This window comes from Mustelus asterias, chromosome 9 (assembly GCF_964213995.1).
Source record: "Mustelus asterias chromosome 9, sMusAst1.hap1.1, whole genome shotgun sequence".
Classification (NCBI taxonomy): Eukaryota; Metazoa; Chordata; class Chondrichthyes; order Carcharhiniformes; family Triakidae; genus Mustelus; species Mustelus asterias.
The window spans coordinates 56,638,722-56,658,605 of NC_135809.1; the positions used below are offsets into that span (position 1 = coordinate 56,638,722).

The 19,884-nt window shown below is 39.8% G+C and overlaps 1 protein-coding gene across 3 annotated transcripts in view; it reads right to left on the minus strand.

Moving 5' to 3' along the window:
- The window catches only part of ipo8 (importin 8), a 125,228-nt gene that overhangs the window by 52,941 nt on the left and 52,403 nt on the right, over positions 1-19,884 (minus strand). Inside the window, exons 2-9 of one of the 3 annotated variants that reach the window (XM_078220226.1) lie at positions 17,969-18,050; positions 16,347-16,503; positions 14,380-14,538; positions 12,094-12,250; positions 8,469-8,558; positions 7,103-7,197; positions 4,032-4,116; positions 2,162-2,296 (exon numbers count right to left, since the gene is read on the minus strand). In XM_078220226.1, the coding sequence (XP_078076352.1) occupies positions 2,162-2,296; positions 4,032-4,116; positions 7,103-7,197; positions 8,469-8,558; positions 12,094-12,250; positions 14,380-14,538; positions 16,347-16,503; positions 17,969-18,050 (960 nt within the window). Of the gene's footprint in view, positions 1-2,161; positions 2,297-4,031; positions 4,117-7,102; positions 7,198-8,468; positions 8,559-12,093; positions 12,251-14,379; positions 15,344-16,346; positions 16,504-17,968; positions 18,051-19,884 lie in introns of all 3 variants that reach the window. The other 2 variants (XM_078220228.1, XM_078220227.1) reach the window with 2 other exon arrangements.

Below are 19,884 nucleotides of genomic sequence, written 5' to 3' on the forward strand. Positions count from 1 at the left end.
ATACTATTTTCAGTAGCATGTATTCTATTTCCATGGCAACTTCCAATTCTTTTGTGCATCACAATTTCCTGAACTCAAACCTGAAGGGAAGAATTTCAAACACAGTGAGTCTGGTTATAGTGATCGACTCGGTTGGTAGCCAAAATGGTTAGCATAACACACTGATTACTGGTGAAGATTCGCAATGATTGCTGTACTGCATGATCCTGATTGGTGATTTGAATAGAAGATTGATCAGTTGCTCGCCACCCAACGATGCTTGCCAAATCCCCCTCTGTAATAATTGTCTGGATTATTTATCACTTGTCATAATCAGCTTGAATATTGAATATTCAATATTCATTAATTTTCAACCCAAAATTAGCACTCTCAAGCAAACAGCTGAGCTACTCAGACTTCCAGCTTCAGAATAAGAGTGAACAACAAAAAAGAGTGCCAATATTCTGAGCAACTCCTGATACCAGCAGTTTATTGCCTGGTGTTTAAACTACCAATCAATCGTAGCCTGCTCAAGATACCAGGGATAACTGGCACAAAATTGATCAGTACAATCCATGGAAAATCCAGAGTTAATTCATATAGCTGGCGTTTGGCAAATTCAATTTAAGCAATATGTCCACACTATTACCAAAAGAGTCATCCTAATTTATGTTACAGCATATAAATATATCGCTGAGACTATGGTTACTCAGAGGATTATTGAAAAATCAAATGGTATTAGTGGCTTGCCTTTAGTCCTGTTGTGTTAGAAGTGTAAAACCATTCCATTTCCCCAGAATACGCCAAATTCAATTCCCAGTCTGATTTGAGTTAGTTGATATTAAGTTCACGTTTCTCCGATGGTGGGCACAGCCTTCAGTTGTCTGGACTCCAATCTCTGGAATACCCTCCATTAAATTTTTCCATCTGTCTCACTCCCTCCTCCTCTAACCAAATATTTGGTTCTCTGCCTGAATATCTCAAAGAACAAAGAAACGTACAGCACAGGAACAGGCCCTTCAACCTTCCAAGCCCATGCCGATCATGATGCCCTAGCTAAACCAAAAAAAACCATCTGCCCTTACTCGGTCCATGTCCCTCTACTCCCTCCCTATTCATGCACCCATCCAAATGCCTCTTAAATGTTGCTAATGTGTCTGCTTCCACCACCACCTCTGGCAGCATGTTCCAGTCACCCACCACTCTGTGTGATAAACTTCCCCTGCACAACTCCCTTAATTTTTCCCTCTCTCACCTTGAACCTGTGCCTCCTCGTAATTGACACTTCCAGCCTAGGAAAAAGCCTCTGTCTATCCACCCTGTCTATGCCTCTCAATTTTGTAAGTCTCAAACAGTTCTCCCCTCAGCCTCTGTCTTTCCAGTGAAAACATTCCTAGTTTATTTAACCTCTCCTCATAGTCAACATCCTCAAGACCAGGCAACATCCTGGTGAACCTTCTTTGCACTCTCTCCAAAGCTTCCATGTCCTTCTGGTAGTGTGGTGACCAGAACTGCATGCAATACTCCAAATGTGGCCCAACCAAGGTTTTTTTAAGCTGCAACATGATTTCACAACTCTTGTACTCAATGCCCTGGCCAATGAAGACAAGTATGCCATATGCTTTCTTAATCACCTTGGCCACCTGTGTTGCCATTCTTAGGTAAACAAATCCCATATCATTCAGTATCAAATTTTGTCTGATAACATGCCTGTTAAAGCCTTGGGGTGCTTCACTGCATTAAAGGCCTTATATAAATTCTCCATATTGTTTCTGTCGGTGCTGATCTACCAACTTTAGCAGCACCTAAGCCAAGGAACATAACCAATGAAACATATAATCAATGGCATTGTTGATACACCACTCAACTGGACATGGGGCAAGCTAAAGTACAAATGTCTGTTTTCACTTTCAGTAGAAACTCAGACTTGGCTGTTGCGAGTTTTAACCTCACTAAATGTACCCTCCCTTTGCAACATTTGAAATCTGGAGGTAGAACCTGCGAAACTATAACCAGCTGGAATGCTCCTAGGCCAGTGAAGGAAAAGGAAACCTGAGTTTTATGTAAACTTCCTAATGGCGAAGAACCAGCTTCCCATAATGAATCTCACCCTTCATCAGCAAGATAGCAGTGTGCAGCATGAAGAGCAAGCATAGATGTGCAAAGCTCAAGCGGTGCTTACCTGAATGTGTGGCTTCATTTGCTTCCATGTGAGAGAGTGGTTGACACCTTGATTCAGGTAGTTAAGGACTTGCTGTAGCACACGAGGTGCAACATATTGTTTCTGTCGGTGCTGATCTACCAACTTTAGCAGCACCTAAGCCAAGGAACATAACCAATGAAACATATAATCAATGGCATTGTTGATACACCACTCAACTGGACATGGGGCAAGCTAAAGTACAAATGTCTGTTTTCACTTTCAGTAGAAACTCAGACTTGGCTGTTGCGAGTTTTAACCTCACTAAATGTACCCTCCCTTTGCAACATTTGAAATCTGAGAGTTTATTTTTGTCACAATTTTTTCTTTGAAAGTCCTCCACCTGCAATTTTGCAGTGTCAAAGAATTATATGAACTGTCTCTCTCACTGGAAAACAAAGTCAATCTTATAAGAAATTGGATTCAGTCAATTGCAGTTAATGCTGATGCTCCTATACAGAATTCAGGACACACAAATGGGTCATTTGTCCAATAAATGTCACTGTTTATGCTCCACCAAACTGCACCTGGATGACACTTACAACAACCAGTTATAAAGCTCAAATACAGAAATTGCATAAATGTTCAACTCAGCATCCCAGCTAGAAAGATTTACATTGATGGCCTCAGAAGGGTTAAGGAAAATAAAATGAAATTAATGCACTTCTTAAAGAACATTCATCCAACAATCATAGATGTGTTGGATGCCTTTGCATCTCTTTTGCCTGTTTTCCACAGGGTGCAGCTCAATGCCCTTGGAAAAAGGACACACTGCAAATTAAAGAACATACAAACTGCCCACAAATAATTCAAAACCAGAGGCAATCACTGTGGCTGAAATCCCTTTCTTTTTGATTCCACTGGATTTCCATTGGATAACTAGCCGCATTCAACTGCTAAGTTTTGATTGCAATTGAGGCCATTTCTTTGAATATTTTACTTGCATTATGTTTCCAATAGTGATTGCCCAATTTGTTGTTTACTCTAAACATCTAGTATAAATGGATCAGTTTTCCTGACACATATTCTCTGATGTCATTTTCTTAGTGCAATTAATTTAATCTGTTTCATTTCATTTGAGTTCTGAAGAGACATATGTGACTGGAAACACTAACTTTGCTTCTGTCCCTCCACAGATGCTGCCAGATGTGCTGAGTTTATCCTGCACTTTGTTTTTATTTCCACTCTCCAGCATCAACAATATTTTGCTTTTAATTTCATCTGTATATCATTTATGATTTTGTCTCGATGAAGTTTTCTCTAAACTGTTCTCCTTCTAGGCCGTGAAGTTTGATCTTTTGTCTTTCCTTTAGCTCATCCTCATTATATTTAGCTGTCAATCACTCAGCGAAAGACAACCCACGTCAATGGTGGTGTGAGTGAATGTAACACTCAGTGTAATACCTGGCTCAATCAATATGTCGTACTACGATTCGTGTCTGAATCAGAAGGCTGCGACTTCAAGCACCACGTTAGGAGCCGAACGCAATGTAAACTGACACTCCTGTGCAGTACTGAGGGAGTGCTAATGTTAAACCAAGACCTCACCTGCTTGCTTCAGTGGGAAACAAAATAAGACCCTTTTGTGCTATTGAAAAGCAAGGAGTTCTCTGTGTCCTAGCCAACAATGACCCTCAAAAATAGAGTCACTAAAACACATTTTTCTGTTTGCCTACATAACAGCTAAAGGTAGTTCACTGGTTGAAGCACTTTGAGCCATGATGAGGTGCTATATAAAGACAAAATATTATTTTGTAGTTTAATAGCTCAATTACTCGGGCACAGCACTAATTTTACACGACTATAATAAGCATCTCAGGCGTCCACTTCAAGGCAATCACTGCACTCTTACCTGCTGAATACCCACAGCGTATGTTTTAAAAAAGAATTCTGCAAACTCATTGTACTCTTTTGTTACATTTCCAGGACTTCCATACCTGCAAAGAAAATGATATTGGAAAAATTGTAATGAAGTCCAATGATCAAATTATAACTAAATAGAATTGAATTTAAATAGGTCGTATTCTAAATGTAAAAATCCTGGACAAAAATGGATTTACTCTGTAAATCTATTCAATTTAGTGGGTTACATTCATAATGGAGATAGAAGATGAAAATTAATCAGGACTTTAGAATCCAAAATGAGTTTTTCAATAAGCTGATGTGGAATTAACTAAGAGGAACTACTACACAGTCAGTCATTCAACAGAACCTAAACCTTTTATCCTAAGGCTAACAGAGCACATGCTAGGCTTCAAGACAATCTCTCCGCTTTATTAAGTTCTTCACATAATCCTCTTTATTAATTCCATATCAGAACCATTATTGACCAACATTTTCTGTTCTGTGTCCTGTTCCTAAAGAGCTATTTGGGAGGGTGAGTTGCAGTGTGCTTCACTGATTGATGAATTCCATAACCCGCTCTTTCCCTCCATGAAACATTCCTCCAACAAACACCTTTCCTGCTTCAGAGGCTGTCAGGCCTTCGCTCAATTTACTCTACAGACAAATACTAGATGAAGGTTGGCAGACTGGCCTTCTCTCGATCACTTGACCTCTGCTCAGCAGCTTTCCAAAGCAACACTTCTGAGATTGGGAACTTATTACATGAGGAATTCCCCCATTTCATCACCACTCTCTGGCAAATGCTACTGGTGCTCTAATTCACAATGCCACAGTATCACTCTTCCCAAATAGAATTCATTAATGAAATTCAGCACTTAGTCTCTGTAATGGTAGTTATTAACAAAGGCTCTCTGTCAGCAAGATGCAGCAATGAACCTATTTTATTATTTAAATTGAAGTGATTGATAAATATGTCAGGAGCAACAAAGTATGCTTTAACTTCAGGTTAACATATCAACCTGATAGACAGATTGCTAGGAAGGATAATTAGAGATTTACTGTACGATCATCTTTTAAGAGGAATCTCAACATGGCTTTCAAAAAAGATTCTGTCTCACAACTTGATTGAAATCCTTGATAAAAATACAAAGTTGATGGATGTCGGAAGCCCAATCGAGAGTGTGTACCTATAATTTCAAAAGCTTCTGATAAAGTGCCACAAAAAAGGCTATAGTGCAAGGATAAGGTTATGGGATTCGCAAGCAACTACTGAATTGGAAAAATAATTGGTTGCATACAAGGGTGCCAGTCCAAAGATGTGCGGGTTAGGTCGATTGGCCATGCTAAAATTGCCCCTTAGTGTCCTGAGATGCGTAGGTTAGAGGGATTAGCAGGTAAAATATGTAGGGATATGGGGGTAGGGCTTGGGTGGGATTGTGGTCGGTGCAGACTCGATGGGCCAAATGGCCTCTTTCTGCACTGTAGGGTTCTATGATTCTATGATTCTGCTTTGAAGCCAATTACCAACAGTGTTTCGTTGGTATCGATGTTAACAGTCCTTGGTCTTTCATCTTTATCAATGACCTGGAATGTGTTACAGGGAAAAGTCCAGCAGAGACAGATTAATATAGAAAACTGAAGCATGATTGAGTAGAGGCAACTCCAAACATGCATATGCCATGCTAAGTTGCATGTTCAAGGCTGACGAAAAGGACCTGAGAATTACTGTGCGCGGGTAATTGAAGATTCATGATCTGAGTCATAAACAGAGTGTTTAAAGTTTATTTATTAGTCTGAGTAAGGCTTAAGTAAGGCTTACATTAACACTGCAATGAAGTTAGTGTGAAATTCCCCTAGTTGCCACAATTCGGCGCCTGTTCAGGTCAATGCACCTAAGCAGCACATCTTTCAGACTGTGGGGGAAAAACCGGAGCACCCGGGAGGAAACCCACGCAGACACGGGGAGAGCGAAATATTGTAGGGACAATTAACGTCAGGCTGAGAATGTGGCAAAATGTATTTTGAAAAAGTGTAGACCTTGAAGGGGACAATGGAAGAATTGGACTCTGTACATGTGGATGGGTTATTTGAGATAGGTAGGTCCGGGTGGACAACAGGACAAAAGAAAAACCAGAATTGATGCCAGGAAGTGCTTCTTTTCAGAGTTACCAACCTCTGGAATAAACTGCTGGCACATGGCCAGTGTGGATTTGCTGCAAGCATTGAAAAGGGTGCTGGATGCAAGATGATGATGCCAACAATAAAGGGAACATCATTTGATCGTAGATGATGCAATTAGACATTGCCAAATACAAGCCTCACATAACCAACTTCCTAAGGAATTCTCCTACTGATCGCTCCAATAATATTGATTCATCTCCCTCTCACATCTTGCCTCTGCAGTGACATAGCAATGTGGTTTGGAGACCTTCACTTGCTCTCAAACTTCTGCACATAATTGTCAGCTGGCAGCACCCAGATTTTCCTCAAGTGTCAACAACATGTTGTCTTGCTTCAAGTAAATCTTTGTCCTTTTTCCTGTGTGGTCTGCGTTACTTTCTTCTGCCAGTTCTCCATAAAGTACCTTCTGTGAGTAGAGAATATCTGCACATAAGTACCAAGTGGCTCAATGGAGGCCAGTTTCATCAATCATTCTATCTCTTGGAAGTTGCTGGATTGCCTTGGGGGAGGGATTAAAGAGAAATTTCAGAGTTCTTTTCCTAAATTAACCCAAGTTATTTTGACGGGGATTGTGGGACAGCAGGGATGGAAAATGGCTTGTTTCAGTTGCACCATACTGAGATGCCAGCTCTTTATCATACATTTATGTGAAACAAAATTACAGATGTTCTGGTTCCATCTCAAATTAAACCATGACAGCAGGAAATGGGACACAGGTTCAAAACAGGCAACGTTAAGGGCTGATATCTGAAAGCCTTTGACACAATAAAATAATTGATTCCTGGAACAGAACATTGCTTAGGGTCATGGAGGTAAAGATCGAGCTGGATGTTGTAACTTCCTTGGATGCATGAGTTTAGATGGGCCAAACAATCTGTTATGTGATCTATGCAATACCTTTCAAACAGTCTGGTAACCAAGTGCAAAGCCCATTTTTTACACTTCCACCATACCAGCTCAGGCCTGTCATCTTCATCCACCTGTAATGTTTCCTGTAAATTTAAGGAACAGATTAAAATGTAAGCATTCAGCCTCTTCTACGAAATGGCACACAGTAGCATATTGCACCAACAATTGCAACCTATCAAACCAAAACACAACAGAGGCAGGAGCAGAGGACTCAATTTTCACACTCACTTAAATTAAGAAGCTGGTTCAAGAAGTTAAGACATTTCTTAATGTTTTTGAGATACAAAGAAGTGTTATACCATCAACAAATTTTCACGATTATGGTACAATGCTGTATTGTTAGAAGGGTTCTTCTGCGTCTTGCCATGGTGCTCCAAGGAGTAAACATCTAAGCCAACATGCTTAACAATAATACAATGCTCATAATTGATCACCTCAATCTGTTTTCACTAGATGCAAAACAGAACACAGTGACCAACCCATTTCCACCAATACTTCATGCTCGTGCTTAGAACCAAGGAGGTTAAATGTAATTGAAGTCACCCAGGATCTAACTCAGGCAGGTCCAACGTATGGCTCATAGTGGCCTGCAATGACCCCAGAACCAGTTGCCTAGCAACTCCTATAATCAGGAGGGGGGGGGGAAAGACGACGACACACACAAGGAGGGCCGGGTGGGCTGGACAAGGGGGGCCGGTGCGAGAGGGAGGGGGGGCGGGGACAAGGGGGGCCGGCGGGGGGGAAAGAGAACAAGGGGGGCCGGTGGAGTGGGGGGGAACAAGGGGGGCCAGCGGGGAGGGACAAGTGGGGGGGGGGGGGGGTGGAGGGGGGGACAAGGGGTAGGGGGGGGGGGGTGGAGGGGGGGACAAGGGGTAGGGGGTGGGGGGGGAGACAAGGTCCTAATCCCTCTGGTTAACAAGAATCTATCAACCCCAGATTTAAAATTAAGCTGAGCAAAATTTTGAAAGTTTGGGAAATTACTAAAAAAAAAATCAGTGAGTTTACTATTTTATGTGAGGTTCATTGCGAGCGTATCATTTTCTTTTCTGATTCTTTAGTTTAAAAGGATGTCCACACTGATTTAGATCAGCAAAGGCAAGAGTAGCCTATAATGAATGAACAGCTTTACTGGCAGTCTACAATGACAGGAATTACAATGCATTACTTAAAGAGACTGAAGTTCAAAACAATCTCAGTTAATCTCACTGATACAGGAAGTTCCTGTATGACTAAAATGTCTGTGATATTTGCAAACATTCTTGTACCGTATTATTCATGGCAAATTAATCTGACAAAACAAAACAGACATACATGTACATTGTAACAAAGTCAACGCATTAAAAAGAACACTTACAGGAGGAACATCGCGGTCAATGATTGTCCTAAATATTTCCATCCATTGAGTCATGGTTTGTTTATTTACCAGTTGCAGTGGTAGTGCGTACTAGCAAAGGGAAGCAAGAGAGGCAGCTTAGTTGAACAAATCACAAAAAAAGTTTTAAAAAGTCAAAAAGTTCTGGTTATAAATGTCGTCATTTACATTAAATTAGTTCTTATTTAATTTGTAGACATTCAGTGAGTTTCTATTTTCAGTCACACACAACACTAAATATTCAAAATTACTTTAATTTTGGCACTAAGCAGAGTCAATGAACTGTAGCATCGTGCAATTTAATGATAATAGAGGGGGAAAATATCCTTAGAAAAATTATTGATAAGGTTTTGGCCCTTCTTAATTATCTTATCCTGTGTAAAACCCCAAATAGAGGATAAGTACATGACCAACATCACAATGAGTAGCTACTGGAAGATGGGTAAGCAGATAGCTCTTCTATTTTCTCTCTTTCATTTATTTCCATTGGCCTTCTCATTATGATCATAATGAGACTGCATCATGCCAATTGGTTACTTCAGTCAGTGTACTCCAAAAAGTAATCAGTTGCGCAAATCTTTTTGAAAAGATGGCAAGGTGTCATAGAAATACAATTTTTTAATAACACTAATCATGAGCCAGCAGTGGGCAGGAGTCTTCTTTCTAACAACTATTGGCACAATGTACTGGACCTCCCAACACATCTCGCCGAAGTGTTATTCAGTGAAAGTCAGATATTGTTGATTACATTTTTGATTAGTAAATAAAATTTGATTAATAGACAGTTGTTGGCAGTGTGATCCCAATACTTCTTACACTGCAACAGTGACTGCAATTCAAAAGTACTTGATTAGCTGTTAGACACTTTGGCACAAAGAAGGTTATGAAAGACACTTTATAAATGCAAGTCTTTCTCATATTTGCTTAGCCAATGCATGTGAACTTTAACCTTTGTGCATCTGCTGGTAAAAAGCAGAGCATGAGTGTCCTTTAGATAGTTGTGTGTGCTTTACTTCCATGATTATCATTTATTGGTTATCTGCAAAAATGGTGTGCAATGGGGTGACTTCAGCATTGAAAAAGACTTCAGCACTGAAAATGCCATCAACATTGTGGGGAGAGGTGAGCCATAATCCTGGTCAGCTCGACCCATTGAAATCATCACTCCAGGCAGCAGACGAAAGCCAGCCCAAACAATAACGAGGGCTCATCACGGCATAAGGGAAGAATATTCAATTATACTCTGGATGGAATGCAGGGCCAGGCCTGATGCATCAACATTCTCAGTAACCTCAATAGATCACTCAAAACTGCTGGACAAAAACCTAGAAACAGCACTAAACCCGATCCCAAATTTTGCTGAAAGAGCAAGTCTGCAAAGCTTTGCACTGACTGACTGGTTAAGACATGGTTAGTTGCATGTACACGTGAAGTAATTGTCAGTGTATGTAAAACCAACTACATAAAACCTCACAAAAGTAAAACACTGCAAACTATGGAAAGATGAAATAAAAACAGAAAATGCCCAGCAGGTCAGGAAAATCTGTGGAGAGAGAAACAGGAGTGAACATTTCAGCTGAATAGCCTGTCAAAATGGTTCCGATGAAAGGTTATTGGCCTGAAACATTTCCTCTCTCCACAGATGCTGCATAACCGGCTAAGTATTTCCGTGTAAGTACTTTGTGTTACACAAAGCATTAATAAAACCACAGTTGGAGTACTGTATGCAATACAACCAATACGACAGAAGGTGAGACAAAAGAGGGTATGGAGCAAATTCGCTAAAATTCTGCTTGCCATTAGTTACTTAAAATGGGATGATACAGAACAGATAGAATCAAACCTCTTCAAATGGTTGAAAGATCTAGAAGAGATGATTTAACAACATTATGAAGAGATAAACAATACAATATCACATACAATAAATTTAGGAAAGAAGAGAAGAAACCTTGCTCCTATGAGATGCAGAGTATGCTACTGAAGTTAGTGATTAGCCTGGAAGTCATGCCAACTTTTAAGATCAGGTTAGATAGGTTAGAAGGAAAAGAGAATAGAGAGATGTGGGAATAGGGCAGGTATATGGGGTTAGCATTTCATTCATGTGAAGTATAACTAACAAAACAAAACAGCTGATTTCTGAGTTACAAATTCAATGCAAATTGCAATTTAACTATTCTGGTCTCAATGTGATTTTTGTTTACAAAGTGTGAAGTCATCTTGTTTTAAAACCATTAGCATTGGAAAGTAACTATTTTCCAGATCTTTGTAAAAGAAAAGTAAGAGAATTAAAAATCTGAAGAGGTGATATGGAAATGGGAAGGACATTTGGTACCTGTTTTGGAACGATTGAAAATTATTTCCAAGGCATGACTCACTCCCTTACTGACTTGCAGCTAAAGTTGTCAGACTGGCTAAAAAGTCAAGTTTTTAATTGTACTTGGTTTTGTGTGTTCGACTGGCACGTTATACATGAATCTGGTTAGATAGCAACTACATGATGTTTCATGTTGTCAGAGACTCAGAAGGAACTGTTCATCCATAATGCAGAGTTTTATTTGTTCAAGTGGAGCAACTGGCCCCATCACTGTATCCCACATTACAATAAGCATCATAATGTTGCTAAATCATCACAAACTAGAAATGCTCAATGACCTGGCCTCCACAGCCTTCTGCGGCAAAGAGTTCCACAGATTCACCACTCTCTGGCTGAAGAAATTACTTCTCATCTGTTTTAAAGGATTGTCCCTTTAGCCTGAAGCTGTGCCCTCTGGTTCTAGTTTTTCCTACTAGTGGAAACATCCTCTCCACGTCCACTCTATCCAAACCTCGCAGTATCCTGTAAGTTTCAGTAAGATCCCCCCTCATCCTTCTAAACTCCAACGAGTACAGACCCAGAGTCCTCAACTGTTCCTCATACGACCAGATCATTATTTAGCTGCTATATAACAAAGAATAATGTGCATGTCCAATACATAAAATCAAATACAACAAAAACATAAGTTTCCTCTACTTTATTATGCACAAGTTACTTGAATGTGGTGGATAATCAGACTGTTCGAATAAACAAGTCACTTTTTTAAAAATTCATTTGCAGGATGTGGGTGTTATTGGCAAGGCTGGCAGTGATGAACCTTCTCAAACCATTAATAGTGACTTAACCCAGCCGAGTAGCCTACCTGGTCACAGTGAGAGTCAACATACCCTGTCACAGTCTCATAAAAAGGCTGGACTAGCTGAGGGCAGGTTTACTTCTCTGAAGGATAGTAGCAAACCAAGAGGGCTTTGAGGACACACTGACAGCTTCATGGTTTACTTCACTGATGCCAGCTTTTTATTTGCAGATAAACCAAATTCAAATTTTAAACTGCCTTTGTAGGATTTATTCTCCGGATTATTAGTCCAGTAGCATAGCCACTATATTGTCATGCCCGATGGATCTGCTACTAGAGTTAGAAATCCATTTATGTTCCACCCTCTCAATTAGACTTACTTGCAAAATTGTAAGTGTTTATCATCCAGATTTATAAACTAGTCGATCAAATGAAAAACAGAAGGCAACTCCAGTAATTGAGAAATGCATTTTTTCCATCCTGGCTATTGTTCATACCTGAACAAGTGCAAAGAAGATTTTTAGGATCTGCTTCTGAATCAGCACTGACCAATGGGTTGCATCAGGTAGAAGTTGCAAGATTTGCTGCTGAATCCGTGGTAAAAATATCTGCATCGCTGCTATCAGAGGATCTCGTTCCTCCGCCTTCTTGAATCTGAAGAAAAACACATCAAGATTTAGCAATGTATTTGAGACTGCACCAGCTGATGTGCACCAGAATTAGAAAGAAATTAGCTTTATCACACAATCTCAGCAAAAGAATGTGAAAGAGAAAGCAACTCAACAGTTAGAGGCAATATTGACTTCTTTTCTCAAAACAGTGAAACTTAACTTAGCTTTTGAGTTCTGCAGATACACTTTGCTTATCACATTTAGAGGTATCAAAAGTTAAAGAGAGAAAATGAGAAGCTGTCTGTTTGTGCCAAGGTCAAATGCAGGTGGGCCACAACGAATGTTGGCAGATTGATCCCAGTCAGAGATTTACACGCACCTAATAATCTTCAAACTTCCCCCGCTAACAGCAGTTAAACTGCAATTAAACTTGAGACTTGTGCTTCTTTACGGCAATTAGATTTTGTGGTCTTAAACGACACTTGCCTGGGCTAATGTAGCTCCAAATTCATAGCAGAATAAAACGTTGTGCATCCAATGGTACTAAATCCCTTGTTATTCAAAAAGTTAGCGAATCTAACTTGTCAGCAGTGGCAAAGGAGATTGCTGAGTAATATTATAAAATTGGTGAATGCACTGTGCTGTCACCCTTCCAAATGCCCATCCAGTCTCAAAACTTTTGCTTTATTTGCTTATTTTTATTTTTGCAAAATATTAACAAATCCCAATTCAAAAGCATGTAATAAACAAAATAGGCAAAATAATCAATTTAGAAAAAAAAATGAGCATCCCACGAGACCAAGGTGACCATTGTCAGTCTGAAAACTCAATATTCTACAGCTGTGCAACCTCCATCATCCAGAGTTCCCATACAGCTGCCTCTTTGAATTGACCTTACAACCACGATCTCTGTTGGCACCCTATATCATTGCTTGTTTCAATGGTTTTGTGTCTCCTATGTCTCTCTGTGAGCCATCTCATGGGAGGTCTGGTTGCCATTCTCAATTATTTCTGGGAAAATACAACAATCCTGTCTCTATGAGACTCGCTTCTGAGATAAAATCATGGTTCAAAAAAAAAAGGACTTCATCGAAATAAAAACAGAAAATGCTGCAAATACAGAGTTAAAGTTTCAGGTCTGTGGCCTTTCATCAGAGCTCACATATCAGAAACATTACTATATAGAGCGTTGCATTGCCAGTACAGATGCGATGGAGAAACAATGAGGAACAGTCCTTACAAGAAGTGGGGAAGTGTCGTCACACTGTGGGAGTTAGTAGGTTTATAGCGAATATTGGTTGACAGCCTATCCCAAAAACAGAGATAGGAAAGTCAAGGAAAGGAAGAGTCGGAGTTAAAGAAGACCAGAGAAGGTGAAAATTGGAAGCAAAGTCAATGGCGTTTTCCATTCGGGGTGAGTACAACAGCAATCAATGTACCAGAGAAAAGAAGTGTGGGAAGGTCCTGAGTAGCACGAGAACAAAGAACGTTGCATATATCCCATGAAAAGGCGAGCATAGCTAGGACTCATACTGGTATCAGAGCAACACCTTTATTTTGAGGAAATGACTGGAGTTGGAAATGGGAAGATCGTTCAATGTGAGAACAAGTTCAACCAGGTAGAGGACTGGCTGAGCCTCTATTCAAAAGTAGACATAGAGAGCTCTCTGACTGTCCTGGTAGGGAATGAAGGTATTAAGGACTGAATGTAGATCATTCTGATGAAAGGTTACAGGCCAGAAACATGGATTCTATCTCCCAACAAATGCTGCCAGACCAGTGGAGTCGGGCATTGTGTTTTTATTTTGGGTTACCAGCATCGGTAGTTTTGTACTTTTATACATGTACTTCAAGATTTTATTTTAAAAATCACTGTCAGTATTTTAAAATCAGCTTTCCTCACTGCACATTATTATTTGGCTTTTAAAAACTATGATATTTAATATAATATTCTGCTATAAATGAGCCTTTCTTATGCAAGAAATCAAATTATCTGCAGTCTTGATATCAAGGTAGTTCTTTCTGATTGTGCATCTTAAATAAGATCCTACTATAAACTTGAGCAACAGTTACAATGATTGCTCAACTAAGCTCATCTTCGTCATATTTTAATCAATTTAAATATTGATTAGTCAACACACTGACAAAAGTATACACATTGTAGATACTTACTCATAAGTCCTGACCAGCTGGTACAGACACATTAGACTGCCGAGCCAGCTTGCATTATTTAGTGATTGCAGGAAAAATCCAATTTTGTCCACCACCGCTGTCCATCGTCCTGGGAAATCGTACTTAATGATAGCACGAAGACATACAGCCAGCTGAGACCTTCAAACATGACATTAGCATGTAAATAGTCATGTGTCCATGAGATAGAAACTTTATAACTGTTCCACTGGAGACTTGGAGTGCCCAAGGAAGCACTGTACAACAACCAAATGAGAAATGAACCAACATAACAAAAGACAGGAAATCTCAACCCCTTGTGAAAATGCTTAATTCTGATTTTGTGTTCACTCAGAGAAGGATGTCAGAGCTGTTTAAGAAAACAACTATTCATTGTGCTTCCTCATGGAAAACGGGGACAGTGGGAAGATTCGGAAATTATCAGGAGAGGTTCACAACAGCCACTCTTAGTGCAGAGTGGCACTGGAGGTACCTCAGTGACACCTCACATTATCAGCTGCTGTTCTGCATGGTGGCATTTCATTGCTGTTCAAAGACAGGCAACACAAATTGCAAATACAAATGTAGGCAGCCCTCTGCTCAATAGTTTAGTTGGAAAAAACACAGTTCCGTTCCTTCAAAACATTTAACGCTCACGAATGAGAGGTCTTCACCTGCATACCCAAACCAGATATCTACAGCAGGCAGGGACTGGGTTTTCATAGAGTGATTTTTCCCAAGATCACCCGCTATCGTTCCTTTCACTAGTTTGTCAGAAACGTTCTCTATGTAATGCCCTAGACCAGTGGTTCCCAACCTTTTATATGTAATGGCACACCCCTATATGATAAAAAAATTGAGATACTTTATCTTCTTCCCTCACTGGGAACTTTGTTTTGAAACTTCTCTGTCCAAGTTTCGTCCAAGGTCCAAGATTTGTCAGATTTTGGAGATGCTGACCACAGAGCTGAAGACGAAGGTTAGTTTTAGTTTAATTACATGAATTTTGAATCATTTTGAATCTTTATTCATAGCATACTTGAGGAGTCTTCACGGCACACATACCCTTTCATAATTTTGTATGTTTCTATATGACTTCCACACACCCTTTGGTAGTTGTGGTAGATTGGGTAAGAGCGCTCGTTGTTTTCAAGTCATGAATAATTAAACTTTTGATATTTCTTTTGAAGATTCAATTGCTGGGAAATGCTGTGTCTTTTTTAAAATTTCTTAACACCAGAGAGCCCAATAGAACATTTGAACAAGAACCCCCATCATCCATGGCTCACAAGTATAAAAATAATGAGTTTCAAGTTTTTTCTGGTGATGCTAATTATATTTGAGAAGATGCTCAACAGGTAAAACAGGCATTTGCTTGCTCTTTTGTACAGACAACGAGATAATACTCAATCTTACATTGGAGGAGACCATTAAGTTTAAACTATTAAATCACTTCACAATATCCTGTTCTAATAAAAACCAGTCCCAGTTTTTCGAAATGATTCTTCATATTTTCTCATACCAGGTAACATCATCACAAATATATTTTGCACTCTCTCCATCTCAGAAAGTTTAGAGAGTATAATTCTGCATAATTTGCATAAATTCAGACATGGGACAAGATTTGATTGAGGTGTATAAAATAATTAAGTAACTGGTTTGGAAATTGGCTGACCTGCAAGAGGCAGAGAGTAAAGCGATTAGTGGTGTTCCAAAAGAGTCTGTGTTGGGGCCCCAACTATTCACTGCATTTATTAACAAGTTAGATGATGGAATAAAAAGCTGCATATCTAAGCTTGCTAATTATACAAAGATAGGCAGCATTGTAAACCATGTAATGTTTCACGCTTGCATCTACAATGAGTTTTTAATGGATTAAGTGAACGGGAAAAACTGTGGATTTCAATGTAGGCAAACGGAGGGGTCATCTACTTTGAATTTAGAGAGTGCTGTCTTTGACTAAATTTTACCTGATTAAGTCAGGAGATTGAATGATCCCCTCCACAATGTTGTCTCGGATTTGTTGACGATCATTTTCATGTATATTAAAAGGCAACATAGCTTCCCCAGGAGGTGCTTCACGATCCGGCCAATACTGAGTCACCATGTTCTTCATGTAGATAGCCGCTACATGTTAATTAGATAGAAAAATAGGAAGTTCAATTTGATGCAGCTACAACATTTTCTTCAGCACTTTATACTTCAAGTAATTGGAGATTAATAACAGATAATCCAGAATTTTTAAAATACAATTCTGTGTCATTTCATGTGCTTCCAAGCAGTTTTACATCTTGCCCACTTACGCTGAAGAAATAACTAAAAGAATTTTCTTTGACCAGTATTTCACAAATTTTCTCATCATTTTTCTCTGCTGAACACACTGACTCATGTAGAAGAGTTTACAGTTCCAAGGTCAACAGCAGGCTTTCAGTATCTCACTTATGGTGCAATACTAAAGATACAGCTTAAAATAAAGGTTTAATCCTTGGTTTCTTCCAAGTTAACGAATCTGAACTGGGTCATAGTGCCTCTGAGCAAGTGACACAGCCAGCTAATAATTAGGATTTGTGTTCATGATCATTTCATACAAGGGCTGTTTACCACAATTGGCTACTGAGTCAGAGACATTAACATTATTTGACAAGGATTTGAAAAGGAAAAATATGAAATGATATAAAGAAATGGTATTACAGAAGATAGCTCCAGCTCAACATCATCATGCAGGCACGATGATTAACAAATGGTAGCGTTCTTCTAGGTTGCCATTTCCTGGATTCCCTTCCCACGCAGAGTTTCTGATCTCAGCTGTAGTGTAGGCAGGTGCGCAGCACAGGCTGGACTGTGCCGCATAGTAAAGTGATGACAGGGGCAAAAAAAAGAGGACCAATAACCTTCATCTCCTCTCCATTTTCATGGTTCCAGGGGTCCCTGCCTGCCCCCCCTAATAGTGTAAAGACCATATTGCCCATACTCAGAGTTAGGGAAAAACAGGAGACTTCCAAAAAGATGGAAGGGTGAAAAAAACTAACCAAACAACATATGGTTTCTATTCAGTTTCATAATCAAGCTATCTCGGCAGTGATCCAAGGCCAGCAGATTTAATACAACTCCAATCATTGTTAAATGCGCCGCAGTTCTGTGAGGCAAGCACAGCTGTGTCACCTTCAGGAATTGAGGTCAAATCCAACTTTGACTGTGGGGATCAGTTTCCTCTCATTGTCGACCATATAGGTCCTATCAAAATGAGGTTTGATGTTCAGGACTATGGTGATTAGATGCTGAAGTCTAAATAATGTAACCAGCTATAAAATGGTGGAAAATTGATAATGTCACATGGAAAGAAACTAATGGCAATTGGTGTGAGAAATTGAACCAGTAATGAATGATCTTCGTCAGTTAGAGATAGTGCTAATCAATACAAGAGCATAGGAAACTTTATTTTAAGTGTTGCTGTGCTATTCCTCACCCCAAGAGCGCTCAGTGTTGATACTGAGTACCAGAAGGAAATAAATCACATTGTCAGCATTGCACTTTCCTCAATTTGATGACAAAATAAACTCAAATATCTTGGAAGAGGATAACCTAAACTCACCGGCTTGTCTGACTGGAAATTCGACCTGATCAGACACAATGATCTGAAGCAATGTTGGAGCAAAGTTTATGATCTTGTAAGACTGCAAAAAAAAAGACAAGAAGAGCAAATGCAAAACCAAATTTAATACACGTACTATTTGCAAACCATTTGCTGTTTGTGATATATATATATATATATATATATAAATGATTTGGAAGAAGATGTAGCTGGTCTGATTAGTAAGTTTGCGATGACACAAAGATTGCAGGAGTTGCGGATAGTGATGAACATTGTTAGAGAATACAGCAGGATATAGATAGGCTGGAAAATTGGGCGGAGAAATGGCAGATGGAATTTAATCCAGATAAATGTGAAGTGATGCATTTTGGTTAATCTAATGCAGAGGGGAGCTATACAATAAATGGCAGAACCATCAGGAGTATAGACACACAGAGGGATCTGGGTGTGCAGGTCCACAGATCCTTAAAGGTGGTGAAGAAGGCATATGGCATGCTTGCTTTTATTGGACGGGGCATAGAGTATAAAAGTTGGCATATGATGTTGCAATTATATAGAACGTTGGTTAGGCCACATTTGGAATACTGCGTCCAGTTCTGGTTGCCACACTTCCAGAAGGACGTGGAGGCTTTGGAGATAGTGCAGAAAAGGTTTACCAGGATGTTGCCTGGTATGGATGGTATTAGCTATGAGGTGAGATTGAGTAAACTAGGGTTGTTCTCCCTGGAAAGACAGAGGTTGAGGGGCGACCTAATAGAAGTTTAAAAGGGCATAGACAGGGTGAACAGTTGGAAGCTTTTTCCCAGGTCAGAAATGACAAACACAAGGGGTCACAAGTTCAAGGTAAGGGGGGGGGGGCAAGGTTCAATACAGATATGTGGGGGACGTATTTTACACAGAGGGTGGTGGGGGCCTGGAATGCACTACCAAGCAAGGTGGTTGAGGCAGACACGCTAGGATCATTTAAGACTTATCTAGATAGCCACATGAACAGACTGGGAATAGAAGGATACAAACAGATGGTCTAGTTAGGAACACATGATCGGTGCAGGCTTGGAGAGCTGAAGGGCCTGTTCCTGTGCTGTATTGTTCTTTGTTCAAATCTATGGGCCCAAGCCCAGCATAGTTCATTTCCTTCCTGTTCCAACAGACCAGACCAACAGAGCCAAATGAGGAATTATTTTACTGTTTGCTTACTTCCGACATACAAAACTCTGACTAGAGTACATCTAAATGTAATCTTAGCTGCTCCAAATACCACATATGCAGGTCAAGTATCCTTTACCCATAAATCCGAAAATCAAACACATCCAAAAACTGCACTTTTTTTGAATCTCATGGACCTTTAGCGCGTGAAGTTTCTGACCTGAGCTGCCACAATGTGAGCCAATATAAACCTCGCCAACCGAACCTGCCCTTCAGCCAAACAACTAGACTTCCTGCGCTAGATTGTTTACCTTGCAAACCCTCTCCTAAAACAGAATTGCAAATGGCGCCATGGAGTGGAAATTATAGGTACCCTGCATTTGTTATTCAGTGGTACATTTTACTTTTCTAGCCATTTTATTGACTATAGCTGGACTAGGCTTTGTCTAGGCCGAGGCCTAAATGCAGTATCAAAATCTGAAATGAGCTAAAATCCAAAACACAATCAGCCCCAAGAGTTTCAGATAAAGGAAACTCATCCTGCATTAAATAAACTCTATTGAAAAGCAAGAAAAAAATATTTTGTTGCCCTCACTTTAGTCAGTGATGTTTAGTCTTTGCAAATCCCTGCAACTTCCATGTCAGGGCCTTGGCTTAACAGCTTTGAGATGTTCTGTGGTTGTTAGAGACACTGTATAAATGCAAATCCTTGCATTACTTTTTTTCTGATCACAATTTTGACAACAGGCCAGTTCTGGTCCCTTGTATGT